Source organism: Dermacentor albipictus, chromosome 7 (genome assembly GCF_038994185.2).
Source record: "Dermacentor albipictus isolate Rhodes 1998 colony chromosome 7, USDA_Dalb.pri_finalv2, whole genome shotgun sequence".
In the NCBI taxonomy this organism is placed as follows: domain Eukaryota; kingdom Metazoa; phylum Arthropoda; class Arachnida; order Ixodida; family Ixodidae; genus Dermacentor; species Dermacentor albipictus.
This window is the reverse complement of record NC_091827.1, coordinates 46,024,841-46,040,989: the sequence shown is the minus strand read 5'-3', so window position 1 is coordinate 46,040,989 and position 16,149 is coordinate 46,024,841. Positions and strand designations below refer to the sequence as shown.

The following is a 16,149-nucleotide window of genomic DNA, read 5'->3' as shown; positions in this document are numbered from 1 at the left end:
GCGGGTATGGGTGTAGAGCAGGCTTTGCCTCTGCAGAGGATGCACACACGCTCCCTGTTTGGCGTTGGTGTGCCTTCCGGTGGGATCATGGGCACGTGCAGACCTCTTGTTGCATGCAGGAGATGCCAGGTCACATATTGTGACCAAACAGTGCAGCCCAAGCTGTCTCGAATACAAATGACCGTAAACTCACAGGGGCATTTGACCCTGCGCCAGTCGTCACTTATCGCACTTGCCAAACAATAAGCTCAGAATTGGGGTGAGATGAGAGAGGAGGGCGCTGCAAATAAATAAATAAATAAATAAAGTGCACCCTCAGTGTCAACAAGTCTGTGCTCCTTGCTGCTGAGAGGCTGGCTTTTCCACACAGTTTAGACGTTTAGTGGCTAAGTGTGCTTTACAAGCGAAATTTCGCTAGCAGCACTAAATTATCACAAAATTTAGCACAATATCGCCCCAATATTCTTAGATTAGATAGAAACAAATGCTAAGAAACGTGTTTGCTCCTGCTCAGCCAGCAATGTATTCCATCTGATTCGAACATTCCTATCCAATTGAATATTCGAACATTCTCGAACATAAAATTTTTCAAATTGAATACAAAGACTAAAAATATGACATTCGATAATATCCTAACTTTTCAAATATTCCCACACCCCTATTATCAGCCTATGAGTTCATAAGTTATCACCATGTGCGCTATCCATGAAAACATCGTTGTTGCGCATGCGAGGGCTGCTCCATCAACGCTGTCATGTGGCTGATTAGTCCACAATCACGTCCATTGTGTTAATCCAGCGTTATCAGCATCAAAGGGGGGGGGGAGGGGAAGAATCAGAGCCGTTAGCCAAAGATAAGACATTGACAAGTCGTACACGCACGAATGGAGATATTGGAGGGACTTAGGCTTTAGTGTATGTGATTTCTTCCGGGGGTTATATTCAGATTCCTTTTTTTCTTTCCAGGAAGCTTTAATTAGAGGTGCAGGTTATACAAAGAAGAATATGGTATGCATGCACTGCTTCTTGACAATGCATGTTGTTGCACAAAGAAAAAAAAAAGAAATGTGCACACACACACACACACACACACACACACACACACACACACACACACACACACACACACACACACAAACTCACTTTTAAGTTCTTGCCAGAGTTGTGGTTGATAATCTCGTTCATGTGCTGCTCCACAAGCTGGGAAGACTGGTCCGAGTATCGGGCGTAGAAGTGGCCGCAGTCCACCACCTGCCAAACGCCGCAACGAGCGGGAGACATGCTCAATGGTGCTGCGACACTCAGTTGCAACTAATTGCTTTTTTTTCTTGTCCCTGAACATTTTTATCTTTGTGGACAGCATACGGACCTCGTCGGCAACACAAACTCGACTGGAGTCATCAACTCGCAGATCAAAATACCTAGTGCAGAGAAAGGTGGGGGAGAATGAAGCACGACTCAGTGGCACGAAAACGTGCAAATTTCTCAGTTGTTGTGGCAACTGTAATGGCACTATCACCATTTCAGTCCACAACAGGCCAAAACAGTTGTAGAAATACGCAGTTATTCAGTTTAACGTCAGTGAAGAAAAGGAAAAACACTGGAGTAGGTCGAGCGCCTGTTGCAAGCTGGAAACTTAAATCGTCTTCTCTGAACCTTCGGTTAATAAATGCCTGTTAACCTTTTGAGGGTCGAATTATTTTGAAGAACACTTTCCCAGGTGGTCAAATTATTTTATTGCGGATCTTGAATGTGCAAGATGTATAAAGTCGGGAATAAATAGTAAAAAAAATTAGGAACAGTATTTTGGTGTCGGCATCACTCAGAACTGCAAAATGTTCAATAGTATTTCAGAGTGTGGTACGTTGGAACAGGAGTCTCTGCACAGCCGCAGAGAGCGAGAATGCCTCATGAGCGGCGGTGATAAACGTGCTAAGAGCAGTGCCAATCAAGATAGAAATCAACTTCCGCCGCCCCTGCGATAGCGTGCCGGCAAAGATAAAAATCACGTTTCGCGCGCCTCCGTTGCGGCAGAACCGAAACCGCGAAAGCGCGTTGCCGCCGAGAGCGAGAATACCTCGCGAGCGGCGGTTATAAACACGCTAAGAGCAGCGCTAATCAAGATGGAAATCAACTTCCACTGCATCTGCAAGAGAGTGCCGACAAAGAGAAAAATGACGTTTTGCGCGCCTCCGTTGCGATCACGCGGCGAAACCGAAACCGCAAAAGGGGCGTTGCCGCAGTCTGCGCGACGCGCTGAAGCTAGAAGTCAGTTCTGTTTATCTCCCCAAGAAGGTAGCGCAAATTTCAAACGCCTCTTGTAAGTCCTAAGAGGTGGCGGCACCTCCCAGTGAGCGTGCATCATCATTATGGCGCGAAATTTCAAACGGAGCATCGAAACCGTACCCGTACGGCGAAAACCTTGCGGGACAGAAAACCGCCGCCGTACATGTACGGCTAAAACCGTCAAAGGGTTAAGAAGCGTGGTACTATGCTCTCAAGGGTATTGCCTTTTGCCAAGGCGTGTCCTAGTAATGTGGCAAACACTTCAGGCACCGCTGTAGAAGCAGAAGACCTCATCCGGGACGAACAAGCTCTGGGACTGACAAAAGACGCCACGAGAAATTGCAGTTTCTTTCCACCCACATTTTTTTTTTTTCTGTGCTGCACAATTCGTGGGCCCGTTGAAGTTGACAGAACCGATGCCAAAGTATTGAGATGTGGCTGAGATCTGCAGAAGGATCACCGCATAGAGCAACGCCCTTAGAAGGTTTGCAAGTGCAGAGGGTGTTGCATTAACACAGTGCAGGAGATCTTCCAAGATTTTAAAAAGTAGCCAGTGTCATGCGGTCAACATTAAGGAGCAGGAGGGCTGATGAGCTGTTCACACACCCCTACCATCAGCCCATCAGTCCATAAGTTATCACCATGTGAGCTATCCATGAAAACATCGTTTTTGCGCATGCGAGGGCGGCTCCGTCAACGCTGTCATGTGGCTGATTAGTCCACAATCATGTCCACTGCGTTAATCCAGCGTTATCAGCATCAAAAGGGGGGAGGGGGGAGAATAAGAGCCGTTATTCAGTTCAACGTCAGTGAAGAAAAGGTAATGGCCCTGGAGTAGGTCGAGCGCCAGTTGCGAGCTGGAAACTTAAATCGTCTTCTCCGAACCTTTGGTTAATAAATGCCTGTTAAGAAGCACTGTTGTATGCTTCTTAAGTGGTCAAGGACTGACCGCAGGTCGTGTCAGTCCAAACACTGTCCTGACAAACAAACAAACAAAAAAAGAGAAAGAAAGAAGACAAAAAGCAGTGCTCACGTGAGTACAGTACATGTTGACTGTCATCTGACTCGCTGGTGGCAGGGGGACTTTCTTGAGGGTATCCATGCGGGGCACCACGATCAAGCTGCAGAAGAAGAGACACGCTACATCATCCCTCAACAATAACCTTGGCATTGCTTGGAGAGAGAGAGGGGGGGGGGGGGGGCGGAGAAAGAGAAAGAAGAATTCAGGCAGAGGACTTCCTTCTTTTTTATCTTGACTAAAAATGCACAAAAGGCACTTCAATGGCTGCGAGGTGCCCCGCGGTCTCCCATTCAGGCAATGTGGGCGTGTAGAGTTAGCGCTGCGATCGGCAGGCCACTTTGAAGCGTAAGCGACTCCCCTAATGTGCAAAAAATGACGAGTAAACTTTTGCGCGAATGACACAGCCTTGGAGAAGCAAACACATAAACGCACAACTGCTTTTATTGATCTTAGAAAAATTGGCTAAAGCCTGCCAAGGTCCCAGATAGGCAGATATAAAATTTTTAATTACATATCCACGTCGAGCTATTTTGTGATCACCTTCGAGTTCGATATACATATCCGGGCTCAACTGTAGATGCCCAACTCATATAAGAGCCATCCCCCGCAAAAAGGGAAGAAAACATAAAATGCAGCCCTCCCACGAATGAACGCAGTATGTACGCATTTTCTTCATTAAGTGGTTGTTGCGAGTACCGCCAGTGCCTGTCTGGTTTTGCATGCCCCGTTTGTTGGTGCCTTGTTCTTACGGCCTACGCCCGCAATCACCGCCCCACCCACCGGTTGGACTTGAGCCGCTTCTCGCCATCGCCATCGCTGCTCTCCAGGCTGCGCAGCCTCAGCAACCGCTCCAGCTTCTCCTTGGCGTCCTCAGGCCGGAACAGGGACAGCTCGAGGGGCAGGCGCAGCTGGCGCATCTTGACGGCCGTGTAGACCGCGGGCAGGACGCCGTCCCGGCGCTCCTTCTGCAGGAACTCGATGGCGGCGCGCGACTCCTCGAAGACTATCTTCATGCGGCTGCTGCAGGGCGCCAGCAGGGAGCGCAGGGCGTGGTCGTACAGCACCCCCTGGTTCTGCGGGATGCCGTGCACCATGACCGTGCATAGGGGGTCAGTCATCAGGCCCCGACAGCAGGTCGTCTCGTCCAGGTCCTCTTGGACGAAGTAGTTGGGGTAGAATGCGCCGCCGATCACCATCTGCGCACAGGAGGCATGCCGGGGAAGCCCACAAACTAAGTTCAAGCCCAGAGACATCCCATGCCACTGCCCGTGCGTAGCTTTCTAGCTGCATCGGCACACTTGTGCACCTCCTATCTACCTTCCACCACTTTGAAACGCGAGTCTACTGTGCCAACAGCTCCCCAATGGGTGTTGCCGAGGGCGGTCGTCAGTGCTGTCGTGTTTTGGAGGGGTGAAAGGGTGATGGGAGAGCGGGGCACAAGTGTGTCGATATGGTGAGAAAGCTCGCCGTATGATGAGGGTGATGAAGGTCTTTTGGAGGTGAAAGCGCCTCCAAACACTGAACCTGAGTATGGCACTCTGAAAGGACCAGTTCAACGTGCTCCGAACTTTTGATTTTGACCGGCTAAATGTGAGAGTGCACGGCCGGAGCGCAGCACCTCAAAGACGACCAGCTGAATGTAGCGTATCCGTAAGTAAGCCCACCCGGAGGATGACGAGGTGCTGGTCGGGGTCGAGTGGGGGCCGGTTGGGGCGGTCGAGGTAGTGGATGTTGAACTTGGTCAGCCGCATCTGGATCTCCCGGACCAGCTGCTCCACCTCGAGGAGGCGCTTGAGCTGGAGGAAGTTGCGCGAAGCCCACTCGCGCTCATTTAGGCCGTCGCGCCTGGAGAACACGCCCTGCTGGCGCATGTTCTGCCACACCTGCGAGCGTGGGAGACGGGAGGGGTGGATGTGAAGGAGCAATGCAATGATTTAATTGCGAATACTACACCCACTAAAGACCTACAGCAACTTGAAAACCTCGAACTGTGTGAAAAGGTCAGTTCCGGATATTGCTGACATAGACCAACCTCTGCTCAAAATTTTGCATTTGAATTATGTATGGATGCATCATGGAAAGCTTGCAAAAGTAAGCATTTTGATACCACTGAAAAAAAGAAAAAGAAAAAAGAAAGGTCACCATTACTGCTCACCGGAAGTGACAGACAACTCAATGCACGGCTCTGTGAGCTGATTTTTGAAATTTGGCGGAGACTGCAGCTGCAAGGACCATTTAAGGATTTCGCGGATGCCAACGAAAGTTATTCAAAGGGGGAAAAGAAATCTTACTCGTACACATCCGCTGAAAAATAGTGACATCTTCTTAGCTGCAATTTCTCATAGCTAAGTGGCTGCCGAGTTGAACATGCGCTTTAATCTCTTCAGGTCACTTTTCTAGGTTAACTTTTCCAATGTAATGATATTAATCGCCTTCTGACATGGCGGTTAGTATTGTTTAACATACATCTTTATTTCCAAGGGTCCTTCAATCTCGTTTTTCCAAATTCAACGGTTTGAGGATTTCATGGAAGTGTACGAACCCTGATGATAACCACTAACTGCCAGGTGCACGCATTGTATTTTTAGGTGCTTCTTAAAAGCTTCCGATAAGAAAATTAGACCATTACGAATGCAGCACCTCTGCCGAGACTGCTTCAATAGTATGTGTTACTCATTTATGACAACTTTAGGGAAAATGAAATTCTGGCAATTGAAGGCCAACTGCAACAGAAGTGGGAAAACAAAGCAAAACACGCACACTAAGACAAATAAAATATAGAAGTGGTGTCAAAACGCTTTTAAATACGAGTTCTATTGTATTTAGTAATGCAAGGCCTGCACTTGCATTTTTCTTCAGAATACTTTTACAGGGTGCGGGGCCTCACACGATCCAGACTTATGGCTACTGAATGAAGTCTCAAACTATACAAGCACTGCTATGCAGAATAATGCAAGAATTTTTACGGGACGATTTTATAAAATTGTCTCGCTGCTTCCACAGCCCTCGTCACATGAGAGCTCACCTCAGTGTGCGCACCTAAAACTAGTTTGCGACGTCCATACCGATTGAGACTCCGTCACCTTGAGGCTTTTGACAGCCTCGAATGAAATTGTGCGCTGGGCGTCAGATACCCAGAGGCACACTTTTTGTCTGTCCCAAAAAGGTATGATGCAGCTAAATAAGTACAATGACACATTTGATGCCCACGCAAGCACAGTCGTACCTTGTAGGCCTTCAGCATGGCCAAGCAGTCGCTGAACGATCCCTCGGCCCACGCCATGCGAGATCTGGGGGGGAGGACAGACAAAAAAAGTCACGCACAACTTGAGAATTCCCACAACAGTTTTGACGTTCAAGGCAGGCTGCTAATGGCACTTGTATTTCGGCATTAAATTAAAAACAAGGGAAGCTTGGCGATCCTTTTCTACGCTAGTAATGAAAACTTGTTCCACGAAGTGAATGAATACAGAGGCTTACCACTTTCCTGTCTGCGCCTATGCAGATTAATAGCCCATTATCAATGGTTTCAACTCCAGAATAAGTGGAGTCAAAGTACGAAATGCCGCAGGTTACTGGAGCACCATAACTGTAACACGAGTCACAACTACAGTGAAAATGGCGTCGATTCCAACAAAAACAACTTATGACTTTAGTCAACTTGTCTATGGATAGATTCAAGACATAAAGGTGCAGGGTGGCAACGTAACATTAAAAACAGCAGAGTTTAGGATACTTGTTTTAAAATTGCGAATTTTGCCGTTATTAGAATGTAACACGAGGGTCACGTTCAAGCAAAGAAAATCATTAAAAGAACTCGCATTACAGTAAAGTAAATACGGTAATCACTGTCCTCTAAGCTACGCCAAGACAGACGCTGCCAGTAAAAAGGTCACTACCGGGGTCATCATAGGAATAGGGCATATGCATGCCAACTGGTTAAATTCGAATCATCCGGCTAAGGTCAATTTTAGGTTCTTGTAGAAACACATGGGCGCGTGCTGAGACCTTCAGTAGGGATTGATTTAACCGAAAAGAAAAATCTAACTGAAGTTGAATTGACAGAGGTATACTGCATACACACGCCAGGGCCCCACCAGAGTGCCCACAGCATGAAAAAAAAAAAGAAACTGCAAGGGATACCACATGGAACGATAAGGTAACGGACTAGCACGAAGCTACAAAGGAGACCCAATACAAGTTTCTCAGAAAGAAAGCTTCGCCCAGGAAAGGCGGAGGAGCAGTTTTGCTTCCGCTGCGAAGCCCTTTCCTAAAAAAGTTGTTCGGGCTTGCTTTGTAACTTCATGCCACAGTTGGGTAGACGACCATTTTTCGCTTTCATGTCATTGTGCTAACGAAGGCACAACTTGCATCAAGCAAGGCTTGTGCAGAGTTGGTCAGCCTTTTCCCGATAATTGGCACGCACCTTTCAGCATCAAAGTTTCGAAGCACAAAGCTTTTGTAAGCATTAGGTGATAATACATCGGCAATCGGGCTCGAGAAACCTGCATGTGTGTGTGTGCGCACATGGAACTGTCGGTCTCTATCTGTACTAATACTTACTTGTATGCTTCAAGCATCTTCTGGAAGGGCCTCGAAAACATGGACTGGATCGAGAGGCAAGCCGCTGCGCATGAGAAAAAGCAAGGAAAAAAAAAGATAATAAACAGGAAGACATAAAATCTGAGTAACTTACACGTAAGCTAAAGCTACATTAAAGCCTGGCAAGTTTGAGAAATTACATTTGATGCTTGCTAACACGCATCTAAATAAATAAAGAAAAAAAACAAAACAAAAAAAGTCCTTGCATGTTGCAATCGGATAGGGGGGAATCCAAAATCTGATCCGAGACACTGGCAATAGCCCGCCATTTTAAGCAGCATCAGTGCATTCATCATACGATGGCGACAAAATCTTTAGTGTAGGTTGAGGACAACACGCTGCTTCTATAACAAAAGCTTACTTAAAGAAAGAGCGATTTTATATGCTAAGCTCGTGGAAATGGAGCAGTGTTGCATGTTTCTGTTCTTCCAGAGACTTGTGTGCCTCATTGGATGAGCTAGCAAAGTATTAGTTGAGGCATGGGCTATTCATCCCATTGGAAATAAATAGACATTCTGTGAAGGTAAATTCAACTGGTTTCATGTTTTTCTAGACAGCAAAAATTGCATGGGGTGTTACGGGCGATATGAGATGGGGTGTGCATTATATTTAAATTCTGTGCATGTTACATTCGGGGACACATCAGACGCAAGTAACTAGAGTACATTCGTATCGATGATCAAATGATCAAATCCCCACACACCCATGATGATGCAGTCATCCATCACGCCAAAGACGAAACCAAACAGGATCATCTTGCTGAGGCAGACGTCCATGGGCAGTTGGGCCATGACCTTTCCCACAAAAGTCAGCTCTCCATCATATGGGTAGAAGGTGCCGCCAACCACAGTCGTCAAGGCACTCACCTACAAAGTTAAAGAATGTTATGCAAAAGTCCGCAAAACCTGCCTGTCAAGCTCTATACACTCAAAGCTCCTTACAACAAAGTTGAAGGGAGAGCTGAAGATACTTCATTACATCCATTATTGCAGTTTATTGAAATAAAAATTAAATTATGGCATTTTAGGTGCCAAAACCACGATCTAATTATGAGGCACGCAAAAAGTGGGGGACTCCAGATTAATTTCCACCATCTGGGGTTCTTTAACATGCACCTAAATCTAAACACACGGCGTTCTTGCATTTGGCCGTGTCGAAATGTGGCCACCGTGGCCGGGATTTGATACTGCAACCTCGTGCTTAGCAGTGCAACATCAAAGTTACTAAACAACCATGCTGGGTCAATTTATTGCAATACTATATGACCAGTGGGGTGCACAATCACAAACACGGAGGAAATAAGAAGACTGCTTCGCGGCCCGCAGGACCGTCACATGACCACATGTGTGATTAAAATTTAATGAAAGATCACACAACTCCTTAGACCCCGATGGTTCCAATGTGATGGTCTTCCGCTTCCGCCTTCCCTTCGGCTCATCATGGTCAAGCAGCATGAGGCACTCAACACAGTGCGCCACTGTGGTCGAGGAGGCCATGGAGGAAGGAAAAACATAGGAGGGAGCATTACGTCACGCTGCCAGCCTTGGCAAGCGAATGCTCCGTGAAGCCACAGTGACGACCCAACATTTGACCTCTTGGATCGAGACCGTGGAGCAAGAATCGAGATTTGACAAGACGTTTGGTGCCCAGCAGCTATGCCAGTAGTTTTTATTCGGCACGCATTTGTTCAGCTGCCCTGCCGTGACTCTGCCTGCAGAGCGGGAACACTAAAACCAACCGTGCACTTTGACGTGCGATCATGTGTTCGGCCGACAAGTTCAGCTTCAATCACATTGCGGTATGCTCCCTCCTATCATTTTCCTTCCTCCATGGAGGAGGCAGGGGAACTTTCCCGCGACGGCTTGGCTCGGCCGGCTCGAGGCAGTGGCCGGCTCAGAGGCGTCGCTCAGCTGCCAGCCAGGACAGTGCGCCGCAGTAGAGGGAGCTCAGTGAAGTACGATAGTAAGTTGCTGCTTATGTGCAGTTATGCACAGCGGTGAAAAAAACCTGCGTTGCTCGACAGCATATTCAACGCGGGGACGCAGAAGTTTTGAACTGCCACAACAAAGGAGTGCCGAACCGCACCAAAAGCGATGCAAAACTAAAAAGCTAAGCTTATAAATGAAGTTGTCCTTTGCAACTTATTTTTCTTGCACCGCCTAGCGACAAGCAAATGAAGCAGACGCGCCAGATATAAGCACCATGCGCCAGACACGCCGCCGAAGCACGAGAGGCCAGCTGCACATGTGAGTTATTGCCTGTTCAGTATCCCGTTGGTCTTTTTTTTTTATGTAGCTATGGTCTCTTGGGCTCTCGGCCTATTTTTGCATCCCTGCTGCACTTTGACATAGCACGCCTGCGCTATTGGACCACGCCAAGAGGAGAAATCTTGTTTGACAGTCTGCACTGCATTTCAAGCGATTTAGGCATAAGGCATGCTAGCCGTACCGAGTGTTGCGACGCAGTTAGCAAAAAAGAGCTTGGCCGTTGAGGCGCAGTTTGTTTGGCGAGTACTCAATCTTACTTCCTAGAGGACACTGAAATATTTTGAAGTCCAGTAGAAATCGCCAACGAGAATTCACATTTGTAAAGCTGCAACATTAGTATTTCATAACGTCGGCTAAAGTACAGATACAAACACCCAAATGCTAAGTTCCAGTATTTGAACACCCAGGAACATACCTGCTTAATTTTGGTCGTCTTGTTGCAGTACATTTTTTTGTACATGTCAAATTTGTAACACAATAATTGAAACAACTTTTTTTCTATTGACCTCAGAAAAAATCTAATTGCATATTTGTAAGCAGCACACAATATTGGATGCGTCCTGAAAGTTTCATGCGTCTAGAGTGAATATCAAAAATGCTTGTTCTAAATGCAATGTCCCCTCATATATAACACTTTGTTTTTTGTACTTTTCTCAAAACATGAATTTTGAGCTCCATGTAATATTCAGGCCTCGATATCTGAACACCCAGAACAAATTTTTTAGCTGAACGGAGCCTAATGTAAACTCTATAAAGTATAGCAAGCAAAACAATTTTTTTGTTTTCACTTTGTAAATCAATTCTGCTACATTTCCTGCCACATGGTTGCCAGATGTGGGCTTGTATTCAATGGGCTGTGAAATATCTATCAATGATCAGATAAAAAGAAGTGCTTGCTATACTTCGTTCCTCACTCTTTATGTTATCTAAACATGCCTTATGAAAAATTTTTTATTGTGGCATTTATTTTCTATTGCAGTCTTAAACAATGGAATTAAAATGTTAATTATCATAGGAACTAATTGACCTACAACAAAAATAATAACATATTTAAAGTCGGAACAAAAATCTCAATAAGTCCGCAAAGTTTCATTAACATAGATGAAAAACATGAACATTATTTCAATAGCAGTGTCCCCCCCATAGAAGAGTGCAGTAAGCTTCCTACCCCGCATGCGCTGTGAAACAGACCGGTGAGGATGCTTCACGCAATGGGTAAGCAGCGATAGCTGTGAATGCGATCTACGATGACCTACGAGGAGATTTGTAGGTGCCGTGGTGGCATTTTCGTGTGACACGGGCAGGAAAGTACTGCAGGGAAGCTGCCATTGCTGGCATTTACTACTCTCGATCGTACATTCTGCAGACCTTTTCCGGTTAACACTGGATCGCGGTTTGGCGATGCATTGAACGCTGGTGCCAAAAGATTAAGTTTTCACCAATAAAATGGACCATATTTTTGCGCATATAATCCGCGTCAAAATTTCAAAGAGTTTAACAGTAAAGTGGTAAAGTCAAGTGGGGGTGCGGATCAAATTTCACCTTGAAGTGCGACTTCACGGCAGCGCGTGCAGCACTGCCATGAAGCCACACCCCAAAGCAAGGTTCTCCGCCATTGAGTTTCATAATCTCCTAGGGAACCCCACCTCCTCCCCACACCTGCATGTGGAAGCTCCCTTCTCCCTTCTTTCCCGGTCGCCCATTCCCCTCGGCTTTACGGGTCGCCATTTTGGGTTTAGTAGTTAGCGAATGGTGCATGCAGTGCTGGCAAAGTCGTATGTCAGCCGTTCCTGTGGCGGTCCCTCAATCTGTGGGACACGCTTCACGATGTGGCGGTAAGCCAAATCACCATTGTGATTTTCAGCATGGTTGCGTTTGCTCCGTCGCCATTAATGATGCGGGGGCTTCTCCGTCCGCACTGTGGTTCACTGTTGTGCGTATGCTAGCTGCGAAGTGATCCGATTCATGTCGGATATCATGCGACTTGTCCGTCCATAATAATGTCTGGCGTGTGAATCCTGCTTTGTCAGCATCGTTGAAGAATGGGGCAACGGAGCCACTGGCCGAAGATGCAATACAGACAAGTTGAGCATCCACGAATAGAGTGTTTATGTAAGGATTTGAGCAGTGCTCTGCACAGTTACTTCCATGAATAATGCGCAGGGATATATATTTTCTTTCTGGGATGTTGTAATTGGGGGTGCAGATTATACACAGTGGCGGGTTATATGCGCAAAAATACACAGGGTAATTTCCTGTGTTCTTCATCACGAGCGCTGAGGCCTGGAAATCGTACGAAACTGCATCACATTGACTAGGTTCTACTGTACATGCATGCCGATTTAGTTTGCACTTGTTTGTTTGATACCCTCGAAAATCCAACATTTGTTTAACCCGCTTATTCTTTCCCATCCCATGAAATCCGAATTAAGAAGTTTTTACTGTGGAACAAACGAACCTCCTTGAGAACCAGAATGGCTCGCTCAATGTCACCCAGGTCTGGCGGATCCAGACAGAGGCCCAGTATAGCCCGAGGCTCGTCCAGCGCCAGCTTCTTCACCTTCAGCACAGTCAGCTCCAAGGGGCAGCGCTGCAGCAGAAACAGAGCAACACAACATAATGAAGCATAACAATGTAACGTAACTTAAGAGGACAAGCAAAAGATGCAACTCTCTTGTGTAACATTGCAAGTGGAAACAGACATAAGCAATATGCTCCTAGAAGACCGGCAATGTAGGGCAGACAAAAAAAAGCTTAATATACTATGTCTGAATGAAGACACAAACACCACACACTCTTTGTGCACATGTCCATCACATGACATTGCTACAGCCTTTGCGCCATATTTAGCACTGCATGGTTCGTAGCAGCTTTTCAAGAAAAGAACAATTACAGGATTTTTCGAGGACTTGCGAAGTCCTGACAAAGTATTTTTGACAATAAAAGCGTCATTGTGGTTCCACAGCTTGGAAAGGAACATTTGTGTTTAACAAGCTAGAGCGTTTGTTACGCTTCAATGCAAGCAAGCTAACAAGAAAGAGGTTTAGCAAGCAAACATCTAACTATAATACACCAAATAGCATATCTCTCTGCCATAAACTGCCTACCTAGATTGGGTTGGCTCACTTTTTATATTGTGTTAATCGAGTTATTGTTAATCGAATATTGTTAATCGAGCCCAAAAGCTATACTGCTAGGGTTTTTCACGCACGTGGTGAAAATGAAGGGTTTCTGTTACATGTCTGATAAATGGCTCTTTGAATATTTGGCGATTTTCTAAGATTTCCAAAGGCCACTGCAAACCATTCTTCGTGCTACAATGTACAGTCGCTGACAGAATATTATGGACCATGAAATCTAAGAAAAAGCTGAATATCTCCGCAACCTCACAACGAAATCTGGTATTAGCATTTTGGACCTTGACTAGAATATGCTAACAACGTTGTCGTGGGCAGTTTTACTCGTTACTGCTGCAGGCTGCTCGGGAATTGAACGTTTTCGGAGATCCCGTGGTCCATTTTATTCTGTCTGCGACTGTACCTTACTTGGCCCAAGCTCAACTAACTGTTCTTCATGAGGTATTATTCATAGAAAATTTTCAGCAGATGCTATATTAACCATCGTAACTTTGGGTTGTCAATCCACAAGCTCCCCAAATAACCATGCCTAATGCATGGCATTTGCATTCACCCATTCAACACTGTTGAAATGAATTAACTGCAGCCTATTAAGCAAAAAATTGATGGCAATCAATGGGATTGATGCGACAGCAATGCATTAGCATTCCTTTGTTTTGCCCCCTTTTGCGTGTTCCCATATTGCGCAGAATGGCGAGACGTGCATGACTGTTCATTGCATAGCCTTGCATTCTTCCATTGACGCTCTTGTACAGGATCACTCGTGCCACTTATTGAAGGACATGGCATCCATCGTTATCATTAACTATTGCACACAGAACAATATAAATAAATATCTGAACACAAGACATGTATCTGGACTTGCCCGGTAGGAGTGCACCTGCTGACGACCGAGTGCCAACTGTGCGGGCAGCACTCCAGTGCACCATGCCACCACCCCGTTTGCTTTCATTGGCTCAGCACCAAATGGTACGGCGCTCTCCTAGGTCCAGGTCGAAAACGTGCGACGAGCACTTCGTCCTCTCCCTTCTAGCTGTGGCACCCTTCCTCTATATTCCTTTCTTTGGCCGTACATAAGCCAATAGACAGGTTTTCATCCACCTGAGCGCTCTAATGCCAACGCACGCATGCACACGCACACACACACGCACACACACACACACACACACACACACACACACACACACACACACACACACACACACACACGTCTATGCAGAAGAGAAAGCCGTGGGGCTGGTACAAACCTGCATTTCAGGTATGCCATATTCTTGCAGGACGTTCTGGTAGAAGGACTCGGGTATCATGCGATAGAGGCGACCTTCAGACACACGACCGGCACGACCTGCATTCGAGAGAACAAAGAGAGGGAAATGAGGATGCAAGACTATCGCTCTCGGTGTTCTGTACAACAAACATTTCCTATCGAGTAGTCTGCAAAAGAACGAAACAGTACATGGTTTACAGTAAACAGCTGCCAAGAAAAGCAACCACAATACGCGACTACTGGAGAGGTGAAAACACAACATGAGTTCATTCTTGACCACAGCATGCAACGAGCAGCTATGCAGAGGAAGCATAAGAAAAAATATTTTCCAACAGTCATAGAAACGTATTTCATTCAGACTTATTGCATGTTTTATCAGACATTGCACTGTACTATGCATCCACTGCTTTAGTCTTTGGAGTCTGACATGAGCGGACATTCACTCAGAGCCCTTTCATGGAGAATCGAGCATTCTCAATTTGTTAGCCTGTTGACTGAGCAACTAACGCTTGTGTTTCAGTTGGCTGGCATTACCGCATAAAAAAGGCAAATACTATTACAGTTAAACCTCGATATAACAAACTTCGATTTACAGAAATTCTCAATATTACGAAGTTTTTCACTTTTCATAACCGCTCGTCTATACAACACCATGCATTCAAGCCTCAATATAACGAAGTGTGTTTGTATGCAATTTCAATGTAAAAAAATTTCACTTCCACCGCAAAGGAATGCCGAGACAATAAATGCAAGCTTCCGCAGGTGCAGATGGCCAAATGACTGAATTACAAGCAGCTACTTGCAGACACATCTCTCAAATCACGCGCTACACAACAATAGTGACCGCCGAAGTGGAGTCACACCATGTTCAGTATGAACTCCATGTGACGAGATCCCATCGTGCCATGCATACTGTGTACGAAGGCGAGACAAGAAAGATGGTGACTTCACGAGTGACGCCTTCCCGTGAGAACTAAGGGAAAAAGGGGGAGCGAGCGAGCTCACTGTAACGCGATCAATTGGGCAGAGTGGGGAGTAAGTTGGCGAGTGTCTAGATTTCTGGCCCACGCTTCGGCCATGGCTGAGCATGGCTGTGAGCGCAACTGAGTGCAGCTGAGCGCACATGCAGCTGCTGCTGCCTGTGCAAAGAGTGGGCGTGCTGAGATGGCGTGGTACCATGTAAGCTGTCTACCCGGGCGTTTAGTATTGGAAGTTGTGTAATGTGGAGTTTCGGTGACCCGTTGGAGCAAGAGGCCGACAAAGCATTTGCTCCCCGCCATCGGCGTTTTTCCCGATAGCGTTGTTCCAGTGCAAGCGACACTATCAACCGTGGGGGCGGAGTGGCTGCAAGAGCGTGGCTGGCTTTGCTTAATTCGTACCGCCAGTATGAAGATATCGTCGACGTATGTTGCATCAAACTATATCAGGCATTGCCGACCCCCAAATTTATGAAAATGAATTATTTTCTCATTCAAATTTGCCTTTTTCAATTGCCCAACAATTTGGGAAATTCTGCAGCCTCTTTCCATGCAAGAAAAATCGATCGACGACTTATTGTTATTTGCATTTA

At 46.2% G+C, this 16,149-nt stretch overlaps 1 protein-coding gene across 3 annotated transcripts in view; it reads right to left on the bottom strand.

Moving 5' to 3' along the window:
- Positions 1–16,149, bottom strand: part of LOC139047963 (ATP-dependent RNA helicase TDRD9-like) — an 89,684-nt gene that overhangs the window by 27,352 nt on the left and 46,183 nt on the right. For all 3 annotated transcript variants that reach the window (XM_070522185.1, XM_070522186.1, XM_070522187.1), the window contains 9 exons: positions 14,560–14,657; positions 12,634–12,765; positions 8,612–8,774; positions 7,870–7,933; positions 6,533–6,596; positions 4,971–5,189; positions 4,087–4,502; positions 3,319–3,406; positions 1,143–1,250 (listed from right to left, as the gene is read on the bottom strand). In XM_070522185.1, coding sequence (XP_070378286.1) covers positions 1,143–1,250; positions 3,319–3,406; positions 4,087–4,502; positions 4,971–5,189; positions 6,533–6,596; positions 7,870–7,933; positions 8,612–8,774; positions 12,634–12,765; positions 14,560–14,657 — 1,352 coding nt within the window. The remainder of the gene's footprint in view (positions 1–1,142; positions 1,251–3,318; positions 3,407–4,086; positions 4,503–4,970; positions 5,190–6,532; positions 6,597–7,869; positions 7,934–8,611; positions 8,775–12,633; positions 12,766–14,559; positions 14,658–16,149) is intronic.